Raw genomic sequence first — 21,434 nt, forward strand, 5'->3', positions numbered from 1 at the left:
TTGAAAATCAGACTTTGGGAGGAATACGGTCATAGAAAGACATATGACTCTACTTGTCTGTTTGTTTTTCATTTAATACAAATTAATTTTGATGAATTGAACTGGTACGACTCTTAGGACTCGTGATAAACGACGATTAATTTAGTAATAATAAAATGAAAACGCTGGGTCATTCACGAGGTCATTTGTAATTCATGTCAAAACCTGGGGAGGACCACACACATCCTTGTTGCATGTATACGTGCGCAATCGATACTCAATGATCCAGACAATAGCGTTTGAATATACCGCCTTATGTCACTTATGGAAGATATACTATAGGCCTACCTTAATAGCTTACAAGAGATACCCCACCGTAAATAGCTCTCTTTATTACCTCGCTGTGCTAGTAAATACACGTAGCGTACACACTTTTGAACCATATTTTGTTCAAAAATGATAGGAAGGGACTGCTTTCAGCTAAAATGTTGGTTATCAGCAGATGCTTGATGATACCGGGAAGTGTTGCAGAAAGGTAAGCGTACTCTTTATTAGTTCAAAATATCACATATCAATTAATTTAAATTGGAAATCCAAAAACGAAATGTCAGGTCAAAATTTTCACCTTAGAATTATTGTGAAATAAAATCAAACCGAATTTAGGCTCCGCAAACAACGTCCAATTATTCCCATTGGTGTTTGCAACACGTGCATATAATAAATTATGATTTGGGGCTAATTTGAGAAGAGTTAATGCCTCGAGTTTCAACATACACCGAGTGATGTTTTTTGATCAAAAACATCGACAATTCAAGACACTGTAAAAACAAATCAAGAATTTTCTGGGATAATTGCAACTAAGTATAATGAAAGTTATGATCTAAGCTACCAGATGCATCATTAATTTCCTGACTATATTTAGTTGTGGCAAAAGATTACTTTAATGTTTTGGCGGGATTATTTCCCGCCAAAAATTTCAACCAAAAAGAGCATGTAGCCTTAACTAATGTTTACCTCTTCATGTATCACATATGTGACCCATCACATCGAAACATGGCAGTTGTCGTCAAAAATGAACTTGTAGATTTCTTTACCAAATTAAAGGACTGTTTTTAAGCTTTAAAGTGGTACCTCTTCCATTAATGTGGCATGTAGAATGGCGATTTTATGTGACAAATACAGTTCAAATTTCTTATTATTTTCTTTATTTTTCAGGGCACATTTTCTTTATTATCTTTAAATGTGGGTTTCCGACAACTGCCGTGTTTCGATGTGATGGGTCACATATTATAAATGCATTGGTTTTCCATGCATTTATAGTTATGTGCTACATGAAGAGGTAATGGTTTGCAGAATAACAAACTGTAAATTTTTCCCAAAGTTTTTTCATATTAACTGTGAATGACTCTAGCACTTCAGAATAGGTCCAGTGGTTCTTCAAAGTTGCAGAAAACTTTGAACAAAAAAAATATTTAAAAAAAAATAAAATTTAATATTGATATCAGGCTCATACTATATCTGATAGGATAATCGGTTGAGCCTTACTCCTTACAATTGATACTTACTGATTTTTTAAAAACTGTAATTTTTTCTTTTGTGAAATACAAATATTACCATACATTCCTTTTTTATTGTCTTTGTTTTTCACAAAATTTTTCTTTACTATCTTTAGGGGTTTCAGAATACTGCCAAGTTTTGATGCAATGGGTCACTTTGTCCTTTTCAGTGCACAAGTCATATCTTTTGCTAAATTATTTCAAAAAGTGTTTTTCCTCACTTTCCCACATTTAAATGGAAAATCATGTTTTCTTTGCCATGTCCAAATCCACCATTTACAGCATTAGGCCTATACCATTCCATGACGTTTAAGATGCATTGGCTTTTTAAATGATCTCAACAATGCAAAATCTTCATGAAATGTTATATTTTGTTCCACTCAATTCAGCATCACTTTGCAAAGTTTGCCAATCTGCACACAATTCGCTGGATATTTCTGTTGCATTTTCAATCAAATAAACATTTTTCCACATAGTTTCATAAATTTTTTTCCAATGCAATTAGGTTGGTTTTGTTTCTTTCTTTCTGTGCGGATTGATTGGCTCTAGACATGGCTTAAGTCAAAGCACTCAATATCAGGGTCAGAACTTTGTTTCACAGTGCGAGAACCAATCATGATTCTTACACAATAAATTTGCGGGAATCATTTGATTCTTGCAAATCAACTTCTGTGTAAGCTTAAACTACACTCAAATTTGTTCACAAGAATTCTCGCTGAAATTATGACCCTGCTCAATATGCCACCATCTATAATCACAAACCTGTCAGTATCATTGATGCTCAACTGAATATTTATATAATTGGCACTGACTATGGGAACTACATGTAGCTATGATCCCCTGATTGCTCTCATTGGAATATTTTCTTGACGATTCCTTTGGCGGCTACATATCTTGCTGCTTGGAATGAAAGAAGCCAAAGTGTACAGGAAAGGATTAATGGAGGAATTGATTGGTAACAGAAATGTTGCTATCCAGACATAGGCAATTGGGTTGACCTCAACCGCCCCAGCCTGGACCAGGATCGACAATATGCCTACTGGCACCCAGCAACAAAGATCTGTAAAGACTATGAGAGATACTTTTGTAGCCATTCTGATTTCCTCATTTAACTTGACAGAACGGCCAGCTTTCCTAGAAGTTTGCCTGGCAGAGATAAAAATAGCCAGGTAACAATAACCTACAACAAAAAAGCATGTCAGATTAAGGACCGTGAATATGGCAATTGAAAAGTACATAGCTGCCTTGCTTCCAGTTCGTACAACAGAGGAAGCTCTTACTATAATTCCAGACGTATATCCACCTTTACGTATCAGTGTTTCATTTGTAGTGTAAGAAATTTGTCTTGATATGGGTAACCCTACACACATTTCTGAGACTGCATAGATATCGGGATTGCCATATGATAATGAAAATGATGCAATGCTTATGCCTAATGCTAGGAACCACAGGAGGGCAACCAAAACACGAGCAACTTTAGTACCAATTCGACGCCTACTAAATGTGTACCTCACCCCCAGAAATCTGTCAATAGCAATCAGTGTTATGAAGAAAGCTGATGCCTCACTGGATAATACAGATAAGGAACCAGCTATTCTACACAATGCACTTGATCTCCAAGATTCAGAAAACGATGGGAAATAATGTGTGTAATACATGTCTGCTGAAATCAAAATGATTAGATATATACCCATACAGAAATCAGATATTGACAAGTTTGTGATTAGTAAAAACTGGATTTTGTTGCTTTGCTGTTTATGCATATATTTAACATAACAGGCCAACATATTTCCAAGTATAGCGAGAGCACCTACAAACCATATAGCTATACGAAGACCATTATATGGCAATAAACGCTTGCATGTGAGGAATGGAGATGGTGCTTTGTCACATTTGCAATTTACCAATGTAAAACAACAGATAGAAGGGTCACTTACAATTAAATCTACTGTTTCATTCAACCCTGCAAATGTATTTGGCTCAATCCATAAAAGTGGGTTGTCACGCAAGTCAAGATTTTCCAAATGGGAACAATGCAAGAATAGTTTGACAGGAATGCGAGCCAAGTTATTAAATGACAGGTTCAGATGTTGCAACTGGTTCAGGTTGTAAAAAATATCTTGTGGAAGGAACTGCAATTGGTTGTGATCAATATAAAGATACCGGAGTTCAGTTTGATTTTGAAATGCGCCAGAATATATTATGGAAATGTTGTTGTGTGACAACAACAGACGTGTTACAATATTATAGCTTGTATAGTTTGTATAGCTATAACTTGCATTATAACTATAACTTTGTGCGTAACTAGGCATGTTTCTGAATAATTCACAAAAGGTGCCAGATGTTACCTCCGTAAGATGATTATTTGAAAGGTCTAAATCTCCAAAGTGTGTCAATTCACTGAATACACCAGGTGCTATTACAGTAAAATGATTATTTGAAAGGTCTAACGCTTCCAAGCTTGTCAATTCACTGAATACACCAGGTGCAATCACAGTAAGATGATTATTTGAAAGGTCTAACAAACCCAAGCTTGTCAAATTACTGAATACACTAGGAGCAATCACAGTAAGATGATTACTTGAAAGGTCTAACAAACTCAAGCTTGTCAATTCACTGAATACACCAGGTGCAATCACAGTAATATGATTATTTGACAGGTCTAACCGAGACAAGCTTGTCAAATTACCGAATACACCAGTTGCAACCCCAGTAAGATGGTTATTTGAAAGGAATAACCAATCCAGGCATGTCAAATTACTGAATACATCAGGTGCAATAACAGTAAGCTGATTATTTGAAAGGTATAAGTCTCCCAAGTTTGTTAATTCACTGAATGCACCGGATGCTATCTCGGTCAGATGATTATTTGAAAGTTTCAACAACCTCAAGCTTGTTAATTCACTGAATACACTGGGTGCTATCTCGGTCAGATGATTATTTGAAAGGTATAACTGCACCAAGCTTGTCAAATTACTGAATACACCAGGTGCAATTTCTGTAATATGATTATTTGAAAGGTTGAAAACTTTCAAGCCTGTCAATCCACTGAATGCACCATGTACAATCTCAGTAATATCATTGTCCTCTATAAATAGATACCTCAGAGATGTTAATTTATTGAAAACTCCTGGTTGGAGATCTTTAAGGCTGACATTGTTCACATGCAATCCTTGTAATACATCAGCAAACATGAATAATGCTTGTGGTCTGATGACATTCAACACACTGTCAGCCCAGCTGAGGTAGCTCACATTGGATGGGTATGGGATTGCAGTCTCAGCTATGTCTCCATTAGTACAGTGGCTCATTACTGTGGTGTTACCAAGGATGCAGGTGCAGTCTATGGCACATTGGGTCTTACATCTTGTGCCAATACCATAGGGCTCCCAAGATTGATAATGAATAAACCAATCAGTAACATTTTCCTGTTCACATGTAATGATTCTATACTCTTGAACCTCCTGAGCAATGATTTTGTTATTAAACACTGTAAAAATTAGCAGCAGCACCATCCATGCAGAGATTTCACAGTAACCATGCCAAGCCATGATGGGAGTGATAAGCAGACAAAGTAGATTGCTAATTACAAATGTTTGAAATCTTGAATACCAATGCACCTCTGTTCAATACAATACAGTGCAAATACAAGTGTGAAACGGATGTAGCTGTCAGTGTAAAGTAGATCTCACAGCACTACACATCTTAATTCTTTATTCAGTCACCTCCGGTTAGGATGTGTGTATCAACGCTGATTCTCTCACAAAATTGTTTGAATGAGTTCAACTCAGCCGCAGTTTAGCAGTCAGTGCTTTATTGGTCTAAGTACATGTAGATCTCACAAAATATTTAAGTCTTCATCAGTTTACCACTTGTGCAAACTGCTCCTCTTGTGATAATCGCCAAATGCGAAAGGGATGTAGCCGTCAGATTACAAAAATGTAATGGTTCAAGTAGATATCACAACATCCACAATAATACGTCTTCTTTCACCTCTTGTGTGTAGCAACACTGCTCATCTCAATAAAACGGCTGAAACACAGGCGTGGCAGTCAGTGATTGCATAGTAATGAGTATATTCTGTCCATGGTTGATGTAAGAAGTAATTCCATACCAGCAATTTATTCTGTTTGTCGCATTCAAGTACACTGAATCGCTGCATGACAAGGTTCTTCTGAGCATGTGCCATAGTACAAAATATGATTTACAATGAAGATGAACTTCTGAGAACTACCACTCATTCAATAAGAGTTTATCTTATGTCACACATCAGATGGGACAGCTTATAACAATGTCATTATATTACCATTAAATATCAGTTTACAGGATGTAAACAAATGAGGGATAAATTTGATTAGCTTGAGTGGATATGGACATGACACTGATCCTGTTGTTTTTGCTTTGATCTTATAAAGTTACACCTATCATCAACAAAAAAGCTGAAACTGTATACAAGTCCTGACATGGGAGGTAAGTTAGTAATAATGTATTGCCTACTGCCAATTTTTTAATCAGTGGCTATCAGCAAGCTGGCTAGATGATATTAAGATTAAGAAGTTCACTGGCATAAGCATGACAGATGCAATCATGCAACAAGGACCGCTTTTAACCTAATTCGATGGCGAGCTCTCATAAGGACCACACCTGCATATAATTATGTGTATGCTATATGACTTACGAGAGAATGATCAGCACAGTTGCATGTAAGGTACAACGATAACAAGATAATATTTTGTGAGAGAATTTAACAAATTGAGTGCAGTTTTTAATAGCTTGTCTATTCAAAAGCGTTTTGGCTTCATGAGGTCTCCCTGTTTGGGTTAGTTTTGGCTGGGATATTTCTTGCTCTTTTGGGTGGAGTAAGGCATCTTGATTTAATTGCCCAACCCTAGCCATATCTTTTTTTTTATATTTATTTATAACATTCGGCCGAAGCCAGGCTAAACCCAATAGTGCTCAGGGCTACTAAATTCAGGGATGCCATCCGGATATGACGGGACAGGGATATGGGAAGAGGACCGATTTTAGATGCAGGAGGAAAACCGGAGTACCCGGAGAAATGTCAGTAATGTCACCCTTGTGAGGTAGTAAATGTGGCATTTTTTTCCCTCAGTATTTTTGATTGGCTGCCTTACAACTTTGCCTGGCTGCTCAGGCCAATCGGATTTCTTGTTAGCTAGTGTCTGGTTTTTCGCGGGGTTATTTCTTTCCCTTTTTTCCAACATTCATTTATTATGCCTTGTTGTACGTTGTTATAGAAATAAAATTTGCTAATGCTCGATCATCTTCAAAACTGAGCCTATGGCACAGATTTCACAAAGTTCCAAAAATGCACAATAAATCTTAATATTTATAAATTTTAGGGTGTTGTGGTCGGTAAATCCCTGATAATCCTTTAATCAACATAGCTGCACATAAAAGTGTGGTTTTAGGTTAAAGTCAGCACAGTTGCACATAAAATTGTGATTTATGATTAAACTAGTGCTTTTAAAAGAATGGCGACTTGTTCAATATGAGTTGATTTGATCGCACACAGCAGGCCAGGCAGCATATAGCAATATCATAATATTAAGATGATATCATCTTACATGGTGTAAAGAAGCAACAACAAAAAGTTTTATTGGATTAGTTTGAGTGAATATGGGAATGACATTGATCCAGTTGGCATAAAGTTACACCTATCATCAACAAAAAAGCTGAAATTGTATACAAGTCCTGTCATGGGAAGTTAGCAATAATTTATTGCCTCTTGGTAAGCAGGAAAGCTGCATATAAAGATACTGATCATACAACTCTTTGACACATTTAGAAATAAATATTTTGGGACCAGGTGCTTGGGAAAATAGCCCCATTTTCATGAGCATTTGGTTGGAACCAGTGGGTTTTGTTTTCTAAATGCATAGGGCTGAAGCTAGAAATTCATATAATTTTGCATCATGCTTTATAAATGAAACAGCAATTGTATTCAACACAACCATGCCTCATCAAGAAATATGTATTGTAGCATCTTTTTATGGATATCCATCAGTATAATGCACTCATCCGACACCATGACATTTGTGGTTTGTGGTTATCGTTGCACCAAATTGCTATGCTTTTCCACATGCTGGTTTGGACCCTATGCACCGCAGCCTTATTTACCAGGTCTGCAATGTAGTCTATACCAGGGGTTTGGCAGTGAAATGCGGACCAGCCAAGTTTGCACGCTACGGGATGCTGTACAGAAGTTGCCGCAAATCACAAAATTTGACAAACATATGGGGTCCGCCACGGGGTGGTAACAGTGCACCCGGGATGCTAACAGCGCGACAGTTAGCACCCCGCCTACTCGATCAGCATCGCGTACAGTACGTGTTCACAGTGTTAATGACCGTGAGCTTGACGACAACTTCTGAATAAACTGATTCCAAGCCTTACAAAGCAGGACACGTTATGATTGTAATTTAGAGCAATTTCTCTGTATTTTCTTTCTATTTATGGATGGACCTTGGTCAGTTTTATGTAAACCAGACTAAAAACATGACAAATTCACAAATAAAGTACCTTTTCAACATTTGAAAAAATATGCATATAGCAAAAATCACATAGTGGCAGATAAGTGGCAAAAACCATATTTGCGTAAGTGTGCTGTATCATGACATGTTCATTTAACACAGTGATATGTAACTTTTGGTAATTAAATATTATTAAAAATATGATTTCACAATATCTGGGTATCTTAAACTAACTTTTATGTGTCTACTTGACGGATCATGACATGACTTATGATCACAATAAGTGACTAGTAAACAATTGCATACCTACCAACATTGAAAACCTAGAAACCAGAATAGAATTATTCAGACTGACCAATAGAGCGAAGCGAGCAGAGTGTTTTAGCGGTGGGGGTCATGGGGCTGTCTTAGGGCCCCTGCCGGTGGTCCAAGGGGCAGTGTCCCTGGAAGCTCCTAGGTTTTAAGCCATTAGCAGTGCCCAAAACAAGCTATGTTTTATAGGGTTTTACAATGTACCAATTTATACATCATAAACAGCACATACTAAGTGACTCCATGAAAATTGGGAGTAGTCGCCAGGTATGCAATTGCTATCCAATACACTTTACATAATGTGTGTTTTTCGAAATACGATCACAACAAAAATGTGCTGCAACCCCTGCCATCTATCCACCACTATGTGATGCGACCCACAGGTTTAATCTAGTTGTGATAGTCACACATACCTGAAACTTGGCGGACACTTCTTTTCTCTTCTCCTCTTCTTCCCTGGCTCGCTGCAGACTCTCATCCTGTAAAAGAGAATTGAGCGTATTCAGTCAGGTTAAAGGTCACCTGGTTGAGGTCAAATTCAGGCATCCATTTTAAACAACATGTGATATCATAATGAGGCATCAATTTTGATATTTTGTCTAGACTGTCTTTTACTGGATACATACTGAAATGGCATAATACATTGGAATGTACAATTTAGTTTGCCCAGTTGAAATGGATTGGATATAGAAAGGTAAAATCGGTACTAAAATCACAAAAGTGAAGTTTATGAAAAACAACATATCTGGTAGTATATGTGGAGAGAAATGCTATGTTTTTTCAACATTGCTGTAGTTTGGTCATGGAATGTTTTTTACCTATGGCTTAATTAGATTTCAGTGAAATGATGTCACTGGTTTAAAATACAAAATATAGCTCAATATTGAAAATAGAAGCATTTTAACCAATTTGTTTTTTGATACGTGTGGAGCACTGAAAATCACCAAGTTCATAAGTCATAAAGAAATCAGGAACCACTTATTCCCATTTATGAACATTATTTTTCTAATGTGCGCAAATCCAAAATATTTAACAATTCTGTTGATAGTAAGCTTTTCAAAATGAAGTGAATTTAAAAAAAGACATGGTGCTTGAGTGTGGTAAAAAATTCAAACACTAAAGCGTTTTCTTTTGGCTCAGAATAAAACGATTACTAATATAAGAATCCTTAGACTTCTACCTTAAGATGCACAGTGAATTTGCTTCCTACAATATTTATTTTCAGAAAAAAATAATTTTGAATGAGGCTACCTGCATCAAACTTGAGGACAGATTTTGTCAAAACATTGTGTAGCCTTTTATGGTTCGGACAATCTGTGAGAGGCAAGGATTATTTTGGACCCAAAATCAAATGTGAGTTAAGGCTTTTTGGTTCTCAACCCTCGATACTCACCTTAATTGTTTTATTGTGACGCTGCAACTCCCTACACAAGCTCTCTAGCTTGCTCTTGGCTAACAGCGCCCTCCCGTGCTCGCTCTGGAGGTGGTCACGTTCTCGTTGCAATTGGGTTAGTTGCTTCTGCTGAACCTTCACCTCTCGTTGCTGGGCTTTGGTTTCTCCAAGCTGTGAAAGAAACAAAAACAAAACAGTGTGCAGGTTTTTTGCCAGTTGATTTTGCCAGTTCATGTTAGATTATTTGACACAGCATGCAGCAGCTCATCAAAAATGTGAGACAGTTGATATTGACCTTCATCTCTGTTCATGGTGGCACCCCTTCTCTTTCTTATCTCTATAACCTCCTTGACCCAACGTTTATATGTCTTGTTCTGTGACTCACTTCTTCCCCCCCACCAATGACATGCTTTTTTTCAGCGTATCAAACATTTTCGAAATGTACACAGTAAGTGTGATTTAGTGGATCAAAAATAAGAACCTTGATTGACTTTATCTACCAATCCTGAGGAGTTTATTCTTTAATCATATGTTCTGCATCTTTATCCTGATGAACTTATTCTTCAATCATGGTCTTTCTCCATAGTTGGCAGTGGTGATACAAACCCACCCTTTTTATTTTATACCCTTTATACAAAAACTCGGAAACCCACCCTTTCTAAGCGTAGTTACTGATCATAGATAAGTGGTTATGGTGGTCCAAGAGGTGCAGATTTGCATGCAAAGAGAATTACATAAGTTTTAAATGACCAAACAGAATCAGATTTCAATTTTTTTTGTGTTTCATTTAGTGTCATTCAATTGGAAATTACAGTAAGCTTTCAGATTGCAATTGTTGATTTCTAAACCCACCCTTTTTTATCAGTGACCACACTTTATATTTGGACACACATTTTAACCAGAAATTTTTCAAACCCACCCTTTTAAGCATTTTGTGGACCCCTTAAACCACCCTTTCTAAAGCGTGGGTTACCAACAGTGTTCTCATACACCGACTTACCAATTCTGCATATTTTTTGCATAGTGCAGCGATCTTCTCCTCTGGTGTTTCCAAACCATTCAGTGCTTGTAGAATTGCCCTGCTCATATGTTCTGCATCTTTACCTAGATAGAAAGACATCAACAGAGGGGGTTACCATACAAACTGAAACAGCCAAAGGCATTCATACACCCAGAATATTGCTTGAGCAGAGATGACACAGTAACATTCTGCAATCAGATTGCCAATATCAGTGGTGTGAGTGACCTCGGATCAGAAACGGAGAAATTCTCTACTCTCTAACTAATTCTGTGTTGAAACACTGCTCTCCATGCATGATGCCCAAGGGCCACGGTAGGGTGTACAAACAACCTGGTGTTACCCTGAATGGATAATTGAATATGCATTTTGTCAGGGATTGAACCAGGGCCTCTTGCATCAGAGACAAAGACTTTAACCACTGGACCACACCACTAACACTTTCTAGCAGTGACACTCCCACATTCCCAGTAAGTAGTGTTCGGTGTTTGCCTGCACAGGGATAGTCATTACAATTAGGGTCTGATGATTTTCCCCTAGTAGACTCTCACTTCCACATCTGTTTTTTCAAGTGATTAGGCTTTGGGCCCTGCAATAAGTTGCAGCCACACTGGGGATGGCTACACACTGGTAAATAGATACAGGCCCTTAGGAAAACTGCCATCTCTGTCTAGTGTATCCAACCATTTACCTTTCTTCCTTCTGCTCTTTCCTTCTTTCACTGATTTCTTCACTTCATCCGCTTTCCCCTCGGCCTCTTCTCTTGGCGGCTGCTCTTCCTGACTCTTCTCACTATCCGCAGGGGTGTCCGTATCCCCTTCTTTCTCATCCCCTTCCATTATCCCATTGACTGGACCAGGATCAGACTCATCCTCTGGAGTGGTCTCCCCTTTGGTTGGAATGGTATCTTCCTCCATGGGGTTCTGGTTGGTGGTGTCTTCTGTAGAGGGTGGGTCCTTGGTGGGTGACGGCGTTGGTTCAGTAGGTTTGTCCAAGTCAACATTCTGAATTAATTACAAAATATAACACACAAATGTTTAGAAAACTGTTCTCTCAATCCACAAAGCGTTTCTACCAAAATACAGCATTCTAGTATCAAATATCAGATGAATGGTCAAAGGTTCAATTTGGTGATTTCCGTCATTCCATGATTGCACATTAGTCTTAAAATTCGTAATGAGAAAACCAACAAAATGCTCATACCACATCCACTTCCACCGTGCATGGAAAACTTAATCTCAATATTGATTTAACCCCCTGAGCACTACCTGCAGATCTAACATTGCCACTGATTGGTCAATTACATTATATCTTCACTTTAATCACCAATCATAATGGAGCTTTGCAAATAATTCACCCCAATTTTTTGTGTGGTGAAATTATTCTAACAATGTTGCTGATTGGTCCAATTGATAATGAAAACTTCTTTTTGGCCAAGCAGGTAGTTCTCATGGGGTTAAGCGCACAGGGTGATGATTAGGTTACAGGTCGATAGTCTGCAGGGTCATTAGTCCTAAAAAACAATAAAAGTATTATAAACCCTAATTTTGACCCTAAACTTCACCTAATCCTAACCTATTGACCCTTTGCATGGTCATCTCATTGTGTGTGCATTCGCCTGTCAAATATGTGCTTGAAGGGGGTAGTACACCCCTGCCCAATTTTGATCCTATTTTTGCACTTTTCTCAAAAATTTTAGCACATTGGTGACAAGTAAGACATGAATATTATAGGGGCAAGGACTACAACTACTGTACTGAAAATTCAGCAACTCAAAGCAAATAGTTATTGATTTATTGATCAAATATTGGTTTTCCCTCATTTTTGGCTGTAACTCCACAACTGTTGTCTGTGCTGAAACAATTTCCAGTCCTTGCCCCTATAATATACATATCTCACTTGTCCCCAATGCGCTATATTTTTTGAGAAAAATGCAAAAATGGGCACAAAATTGGGCAGGGGTGTAGTACCCCCTTAAGTACCGCATGCGCTTTGCAAAAGCCTTCTGGCGCGTTGCTAGAAAAGAGAGAAAAATAAAAATGCACTTTTTGCACATGCATTTGCAGGGAGAACCTTGTTTCAGTAGCAAGATGGCGGATCCGTGCAAAGGGTGAATAACCTAAGCTCTATAATCCTAAACACAACCCTGACTCTAATCCTAACTCTGACCTAACTCCTAACATTAACCTTAATACTAGCACTACATTTTATAACCCTAATCCTAACCTAAATTGCCCTAAACCCTAACTATAATCATTTTCGGACTAATGACCCTTCAGACCAATGGGCTGTTTCCTATTAAAATATGGTACATGTAAACAGCTTTGTTAGTTTTTGTTACACCACAAGAAACCATTTATTCAGCAAGGGAATGCAGGAGAAATTGTTAAGAGTTAGGACTACAGACTACTACAGTAATCCACAAACACCCAACGTCTCGGTATCACCTGATTATGAATATGAGTGCCGATCGTTCTATGAAGTGCGACAGACGATACTGCTATGCACATATCGAGTATTTTATGGTAGTTTGTGTAAACGCGAAGACACACAATGCTGGTGTGATTGTTAAACACACACAATCAAATCGAACGATTGGCCCTCATGAATATGCAAGAATTCACAGCATACAAAGCACAGGGACTTTGACTCTTGATGATGGATAGTCTGTAGTAGTCTGTGGTTAGGACCAACAAGCAAAGTATTTGCAAGCCTTACCAAGTCCTGAGTGAACTCAAGCAGCCCAGAAGTGTTAGCACTGGAACCTTGCTCTTCCTCCTGGTTCTCTTGCAGTGGCTACACACAGGGAGAAAAATGGAATAGCAAGGAATGCTTGGGTAACTAAACGGGGATATCTACTCAAAAGATCCACATTAAAGGAAATATTAATGATACCCATGAAACTACACTATACCAGGCTTCCCGTTAGTGTGCGTCATTGCGTCCAGACACACATTTCACCAATTTGGACGCAAAGTTTCAGATGGCCGGTCGTATTTTGCGTCCATCTGACATGCATGTGGATGCAGACAAAACTTCGAAATTTAATTATTAATTGATGATAAAATTAAGAAATTTCCATTCTTTTATATAAATTTTCTAAAATAATAAAAGCCCCAAAATTTAACCAACCTGCTAAAAATTCAAGTAAATTCTGCAATATTTGTAAATGCAACGTCAGGAAATCTTTTTGCATGCTTTCCGTAACGTGGGTTTGATGGGGAAATCCCCCACTTGATGAAATTTGCTTTGTTTACTGGTGTGTCGGACTGACAACGTGCGGTTAATGTTTATTTAATTATTTATTACAACCTGACAATATTCAGAATTTAATGTTTTAAGTTTATTTTCTCATCAATAATCTACCTTTCCTTTATTATTGTTACGATGAATGAAAGCAATTTTAAAGACAAAATCAAAATGATAACTTTTTATTTATTTATTGTGGCAGCATTCACTCGGTCGGACATCCGGGAACTAAGGCTGGCATTTTCGGGCGGGCTAGCGGGTACCCGCCCGAGATTGATAATTTGTATTCATGTCATAGTCTATTAAGGATTTCAAAATGCATTGAATTTGAATGCATTTTGAAATAATTAATAGAGTATGACATGAATACAAAGTATCAATTTTCATATTAAAATACAAAATATCTTGAATTTTTTTTTTTTTTTAGGTCAACCATGAATGATCCTAGCATTTAGGTCTAGGTCCAGGGACACTACAAAACCGAAAAAATAAAGCATGTTTTTGCATATTATGTTTCTGACCATGTTTCGGACCAAAACTGACACAGAAATGAGAAAATTTATTATAGCGACTGGAGATGGAATATCATGAAAAATGCATCTTTATTTTTATTTGAACGATCGATGTTTGATGAGGTGTAGACCACGGGGTACGTGTAACAAGGGATTGCCGGCCGTTCTGATCATGGCATGCCACAGCGTTTCCCGGTATGATTGATCATGAATTTCAGATGGACGCATAAACATTTGTCTGGACGCAAGTTTTTGCAACCTTGTCATCATATGGACGCACATTTTTTAACCCTTAACGGGAAACCTGCACTATACTGTATAGTCCGTATTCTCTTTAATTAAAAAAATAAAGCTCCCTGGGGCAATGCATTTTCCAAAATGGAAAATTGAAGGTCTTTTTTGCAATTTTTGCCATTAAATTCATTGTTATATAGTGTCTCATCTCAAGTTGAGAGTAACGCCAAGTTGGATTTTGCAGTGGCAGATTCGAATCAGTGCGTTTAAGCGGTTGTGTGGCCAGCGTATGGACAAATAGCCCTTCCATGCATGTGTGTACGCCTCACGGGATTAGGTCAGCACGCGCGATTCAAATCTGCTACTGTGAAATCAAAACATTTTGATATTATATGTTAGAGTTAGCGAATTATTGACAGTGGACTGTGTGATTTATTAAATCATACAATGTGGGTGTTAGTTACCCGACAGTTCTTGCAATATAATACATGGACCCCGAGTTCTCTATCAGAACTTCCAGAAGTCAGTTTGAACTGAAATTCACAAGGTAACAGCCTAACAGGCCAGGGTTTTCGCTACCTCGAGTTGAGTGCCGGTCAGTGCCAGTTACACCCGACCGGCTCATTCACCCAGGCTTGTTGCCTTTGTTATTGCCATCACTGTTGTATTATGGCAAGGAATTTCGGTCAAAATGACTTCTGAAAAACAAACCAAAGATCCATGTATTGGTAGTTATCAACATGCATGCCGTAAACTATATTATGATAAAACTAAAAAGTTGAATGGATAGGAAACTAGCTATGTGTAGGGGAGATTGGGGTTAGTTGAAACATTTTTCACAAAATCGTCTTTTTAACGCAAACCGATTACTTTCAAGAAACACTAACCATATCAGTATAAACATATACATACATGCTACAAATACAGCCTTAAATTTTATTGGACCTGCTTATGATTATTCATATAATCCAATTTGAAAATTTGAAAAAAGTGTTTCAACTAACCCCACCCCTGGGGTAAGTTGAAACATAGGGTGGGGTTAGTTGAAACATGGCTTGTAAAAATTTCAAAATAATTATTATTGTGTTGTTAGGGTTATACTTCCCTTGAAGACACCCTTTAACATACAATCAGTGTGAAAAAATGAATAAATAAATATGTGGGAGCGCGGGTCAAAACTTTGGACACAAGGTGACGAGTGTCACCATGGACAAAAATATGAGAAGCCTAAAATATTATAAAAAGTACTTTCTGTGTGCACTTTTTGCTTGTATTATTGCTTTTTAACCATATTAAAGCAATATTGAAGAAATAGTGAACATGTTACAAATTTTAAAAAGTCAAATTTTTAACCATATTTTTCTATGCGATTTTCACGTTTCAACTAACCCCACCTCAAAAGTTTCAACTAACCCCGATGCCTATTTTTACATTTCAAAGTTCATTACACAAAATAAGAAATACAATAAAACTTTTATTTAACATTATTCTGGGACTTACTACTAGTGCTTATGATACTCAAAAAATAATCCCTGAATCTTCAAACAACATGGAGATAACGCATCTTTTCTGAGGGGTATAAAATTAGTCAGCAAGTCAAAAACAGATATTCCTTTCCCAAGCCAACACTGGTGGGGCATCAGTGCTGTTGCTAATTTGGTGGATGACCCTTACTAATACCTATTACTAGGTGCCAACATTTTACCAAATTAATTTTTTGTGTCAGAAAAAAATACAATGTTTCAACTTACCCAGTGTTCCAACTAACCCCAATCTCCCCTACTATTTGTATTATATCTCCTATAAAGGGTCAGTTTTAGCATTAAATTAAAACATAGATCCAGGGTGGGGTGGGGTGGGGTGGGGGAGTTGAGGGGAAGGTCCATGCAATAATCCTTGACATGTTACGCAAATTATGCATGTTTATATTCAAATTTTAGCTGTAGAAATTACATGTTTTTAGACCAAATCAACCTTAATATATTTGGCCATTTTAACCGTAGAAATTACATGTTTTCAGGGATTTTGCGCACATTTGTTTCAGTTTTGTCGTTTAGCAAATTCTTGTGCGTGAAGTGCACAATTTGTTCAGGAAAGTTGTTCTTGTGAGTTATTCCCTTCTTCACACATTTTACACCAACTTTCGGGTACCGTTATAATATGTTTTATAAACTGTGAAAATGAATTTCCTACCGAATCCATTTCTCTCTTCAAGAATTCATTAAGTGTAGCAGACATTGTTTCCATTTGTTCCTGTCCCTCGTTGGTGGGTGCTTCTGTCACCACCTGCAATGCAAAAATAAATTTGAGAGGCACTAAAAATCAATATTCCCTAGATACTTTAACCATATTCAACTCAGCCGTATTCACCACCATCCCGACATTACTTTGTTTGAATTGCAATATCTCAAGAAGATAACAACATTTGTTTCAGTTTAAACAACCAAAATGAGAAAAGCTATGGATGGCTGCTATACCCGTCTCTTGCGGAAGGCGCTAGATATCTCATCGGACACACACCACCAACAAAGAAATGTATGGGAATCTGTTACCAATCTCTGAGAGGCTCAGGATTTAGAAGGTTAAAGTTTGCAGGGCACTGTTCAAGAAGCGAAGAGGAAGCAGCTTCAATTGTTTGTATGTGGCAGCCCAAAGATGGAAAGCGAACAAGAGGTCCACCCAAGAAGGATTATATCAAGATGTTGGCAGATGATACGGGATTAACAGGCCCAGACTGAGAGACATCAAAAATTGTATGCTAGACAGAGCAGTTTGGAGAGCCATTATGGGAGTCTGACTACAAGAGTCAACATACATGTATAAGCAAGTGTTAAGTAAGCATCTCAAGAAGGAAATGTAGTGTAAAGTTGTTACTTTCCAAAATGTTAGCTAGATAAATTAGCAACAAAATGAGACCAAAACTAGAACTTTCAGTACCCCTCTCCATTCTTGAGATCTGGTAGAGAATATCCTTAAAAAAGGTACGGGATTAACAGGCCCAGACTGAGAGACATCAAAAATTGTATGCTAGACAGAGCAGTTTGGAGAGCCATTAGGCTAATGAAAGTTGATCCCCAGTTTCCCGTTACATAGTTTTTCATGACTGGGTAGGTGACTGTTTCATTATTCATTATTCATTATTTTCAAACTTTCGTTATCGGTGCAAAGTTAATTACGGAATGCTATGCTTTGAGGCCCAAATAAAATAATAAAGTATAGTTAGTAATGACCATGCTTCACTTCAAAACAAATTTTAATTAAGCACATCTTCTTTGGAATCTTCAAATTAACCTATAGGTTGTGCAACATATGAAAGCACCAGAAGTCCATGATAGTCTTTGGAGAACCACTTTTCCATATAAATACACGGTGTCTGTGTGTTCTATTGCACACTACTTTTTACAAACCAAACTTACTCTCCACTAGCACATCTTTGGAAGCAATATTTATACGGAAATTAGTTTGTCTACTTGCACAAACTGGAGGTTGCTGGTAAAAATCATCACAGGGTGCACATGTTAATAATAAAACAACCATGCAAGAAATTGACAAATAAATCATTTTATTTATAAGTTTATTTTATTAAATACATAAATATTTGTAAGAAAAGCAGAATAAATTTGACTTCAAATTTTGTTTATTTTATTTATTTTGATGTTGTCTATATATAGCGCTACATAGTGCACGGTAGAAATGCTTTCATATTTGTTCATACGCTGGTTCCCGCGAACTTGGCTGCCTCTCTTTGTGTTCGGTCTATCCATTTAGTGGTAGGAGAAACTTAGATGCAGGGAATTCCTAGTCTCCAGTAAATGCGACCTACGATATCGCCATTTTACCACGTAGTTTAACCCAGCGTTTGCAAAGACTATTCGGGCCGGTCAGGGTCGGCGTAAAAGTGCTTAAAATACGTGTCGGACGTGAAAGATGACATTAAAACTATCCTTTTTTTCTTAAAAACTTGAAAAAATGTGAAATAATGAAATAATGGAAAATAATGAAATATTTGATCGGCATTTTTTTCTGACCGGAGTCGGGTAACGGGAAACTGGGAGTCAACTTTCATTAGCCTTATGGGAGTCTGACTACAAGAGTCAACATACATGTATAAGCAAGTGTTAAGTAAGCATCTCAAGAAGGAAATGTAGTGTAAAGTTGTTACTTTCCAAAATGTTAGCTAGATAAATTAGCAACAAAATGAGACCAAAACTAGAACTTTCAGTACCCCTCTCCATTCTTGAGATCTGGTAGAGAATATCCTTAAAAAAAGGTAAAAATGTAACACTGCCACATTTTCCCCAATTCATGACACATGACCACACAATAAAAAAATTTGACAATGATTTTTGCTATTTTTATAACAAAATTGTCACTGAAGGGTTGGAAAATACACGCTAATATAAATGCATCAACCCGCAAGTTAAATGAACGCGTCCGAAAGCAATGCGAGTAGTACACAGAGTTTGTGCCTGTGCATTATAAACAATCAATGCATGGTTTGCATTTTTCTAACACTTGCTCTCCAGGATTGGTTCTTGCCATTTACATGTGTATGATGTAAGAGTGTATGAAATTAAAGTATTTAATATGTTATTCAGCAATCCTCAATTGGTTTTTAATTATTGTTGATGGAATAAATCGCATTGCGATTGGTTTAGGGCGATTTCACAAAAGGTCATTAGTTCAAATCTGCCTCCAAAAGACATGATGCGGTACAATTCCCGAATAGGGTGCAACTTGCTAGACTTGAGTCCAGTCCTCGTTTATGGAGTTTAGGGTTAGGGTTTAGGGTTGGGGTAGGGCAGTCTTGTAATAAGACTAGTACTAGTAGAGTTGCACCCTATTTGGCAATCGCTCCCATGATGCATGGAACAAGTAAAATGCAAATGTCAATCAATATCACTTCAACTGGGGATTTCTTTTGTGCTTTATTGGACATGCTGCAGGCAGATTTGTCTACATTTCCTGAAATCACCCTAGATTACGAACATGACAAAACGAGAACTCAGTAATCGCATGGCATTTATAGGATTGCTAATTTATTTGGTTGAAATTGATCAAAGTCGGTCAAACCCATGGCCATGCCATGCCATGAAACTCATTGCGCAGTAAAATGCGCACAGTACACCACAATCCTATAATAATGCATCTTGTTTCTTGTTCATGTGTTCCACTAAGGAATGTTGTATAGTATAAAAGAAGAACTATCCATGCACCATGCCATGATCCCCAATGGAAAGTGCTCCCGTACTGATTAGCAATGCATGCCATGGATGGTGCCGAACCTGCACGTCAACAGCCGCTTCCGGGGCGTTTTGTGCAGCAACCACATCAAGATCAAGATCAAGAACTAGTCCAAAAGCATGAAAACCAAACATGCAAAAGATTGAATTTTAATAGAAATAGAATTGACACTTGTCATGATTGTCGATGTCAAATATTTTCCATTTGCCTGATTTTCTTTCTTGACTGTCTTTACATAAATTTTGATCCACAATTCACTGCAGCAATTTGTTTAGAGTTCGGACGATTAAAAATAAAATATTTCACACTATTCATCTGCTTTTACCAAACACAAGCAATGATATCAATAACATGTTACATGATCACAGACAGAACGAAAACACGATAACAATTTTTGTTATTACTCATGTGCGTGTGGTTTGCCATACATGGCAATGCATTTTTCATTCCAAAAATGGACTGATCACGCAGTCGCATATCACGGCGTTCAAATGCCAATCGAAGACTGCCAGTCAACTCTCTCTTTATCGGGAAAAACTCAATCGATGTGTAAGATATTTTACTACAACTTGGCTACACTTTCTCCAAGTAAATGTGTTTCCTACTCTTTATTTTTGCGTTTATTTACCTGTTCAGCTGAGCGAGCGATCTCGTCCATGCTCTCCGCCATCACTGTGGGAGGAACTAGAAGCACCTCAATTTACCATTTTCTTTTAAAATTATCAAAATGAGATCCAACTTGTATTTTAAACTAAAAACAGTGATTGATTGTGTAAAACTTGCAATCAAGATTACTTAGAATATTTTGCTTGATTTCTTTATCTCTTTTTTGAGTGTGCAATTTATAATTATACTTTGCCATATCTTAGAAACACCAAAAGTAAAACGCCCTCTATTGTCAATTAAGATTTTTTTTTACTGAAAGGCCAGACGGCTACAGACAGCCACCTCAGTGTTGGAGGTGTGTGTCATCCCTCTGGCTCTGGCTTGACACTTTTGACAAGGGGATGACACTCTTATTCACATTTTCATTTTACAACGCAAACCTATATCGAATCCCGGTGGTTTGCGAATAATGAACTGGCCGCATCCCAGATCAATTAAACCCTGGTATGAATTATTTATTACCTTTCGCCACGATCCGTTTTGCAATAACATAAAAGCACTTCAAATAACAGCCCGTTGAGTTCAATGAACTACGCCCTGAAACCGATGGAGAAGTGCCCCGTAAAGAAGCTCTCCCATTGACCTCTATACAGGTCAGTGAGCTCTCCATACACAAATGAACAAGTACAATAGGACAAGGCCAGCACCTATGACCTGCTTAGTGACATGTTATGAGTCTTCTAAAGCTTAATATCTTGAAGATTAGTATTCGTTTGTACATATGGACTGCGCATTTATGATGCAAAATATTTGTTCTTATATAAAATTACAAAATAT

The 21,434-nt window shown here is 37.4% G+C and overlaps 1 protein-coding gene across 2 annotated transcripts in view; it reads right to left on the reverse strand.

Moving 5' to 3' along the window:
- The window catches only part of LOC140144538 (beta-taxilin-like), a 41,910-nt gene extending 21,154 nt beyond the window's left edge, over nucleotides 1–20,756 (reverse strand). Inside the window, exons 1-7 of one of the 2 annotated variants that reach the window (XM_072166359.1) lie at nucleotides 20,620–20,756; nucleotides 16,941–17,033; nucleotides 13,471–13,548; nucleotides 11,444–11,756; nucleotides 10,735–10,838; nucleotides 9,735–9,905; nucleotides 8,755–8,820 (exon numbers count right to left, since the gene is read on the reverse strand). In XM_072166359.1, coding sequence (XP_072022460.1) covers nucleotides 8,755–8,820; nucleotides 9,735–9,905; nucleotides 10,735–10,838; nucleotides 11,444–11,756; nucleotides 13,471–13,548; nucleotides 16,941–17,033; nucleotides 20,620–20,661 — 867 coding nt within the window. In that variant the 5' untranslated portion in view covers nucleotides 20,662–20,756. The remainder of the gene's footprint in view (nucleotides 1–8,754; nucleotides 8,821–9,734; nucleotides 9,906–10,734; nucleotides 10,839–11,443; nucleotides 11,757–13,470; nucleotides 13,549–16,940; nucleotides 17,034–20,619) is intronic. The other variant, XM_072166360.1, reaches the window with a different exon arrangement.
- Between the last annotated feature and the right edge of the window lie 678 nt (nucleotides 20,757–21,434).

The sequence above is a fragment of the Amphiura filiformis genome, unplaced genomic scaffold, assembly GCF_039555335.1.
Source record: "Amphiura filiformis unplaced genomic scaffold, Afil_fr2py scaffold_62, whole genome shotgun sequence".
In the NCBI taxonomy this organism is placed as follows: Eukaryota; Metazoa; Echinodermata; class Ophiuroidea; order Amphilepidida; family Amphiuridae; genus Amphiura; species Amphiura filiformis.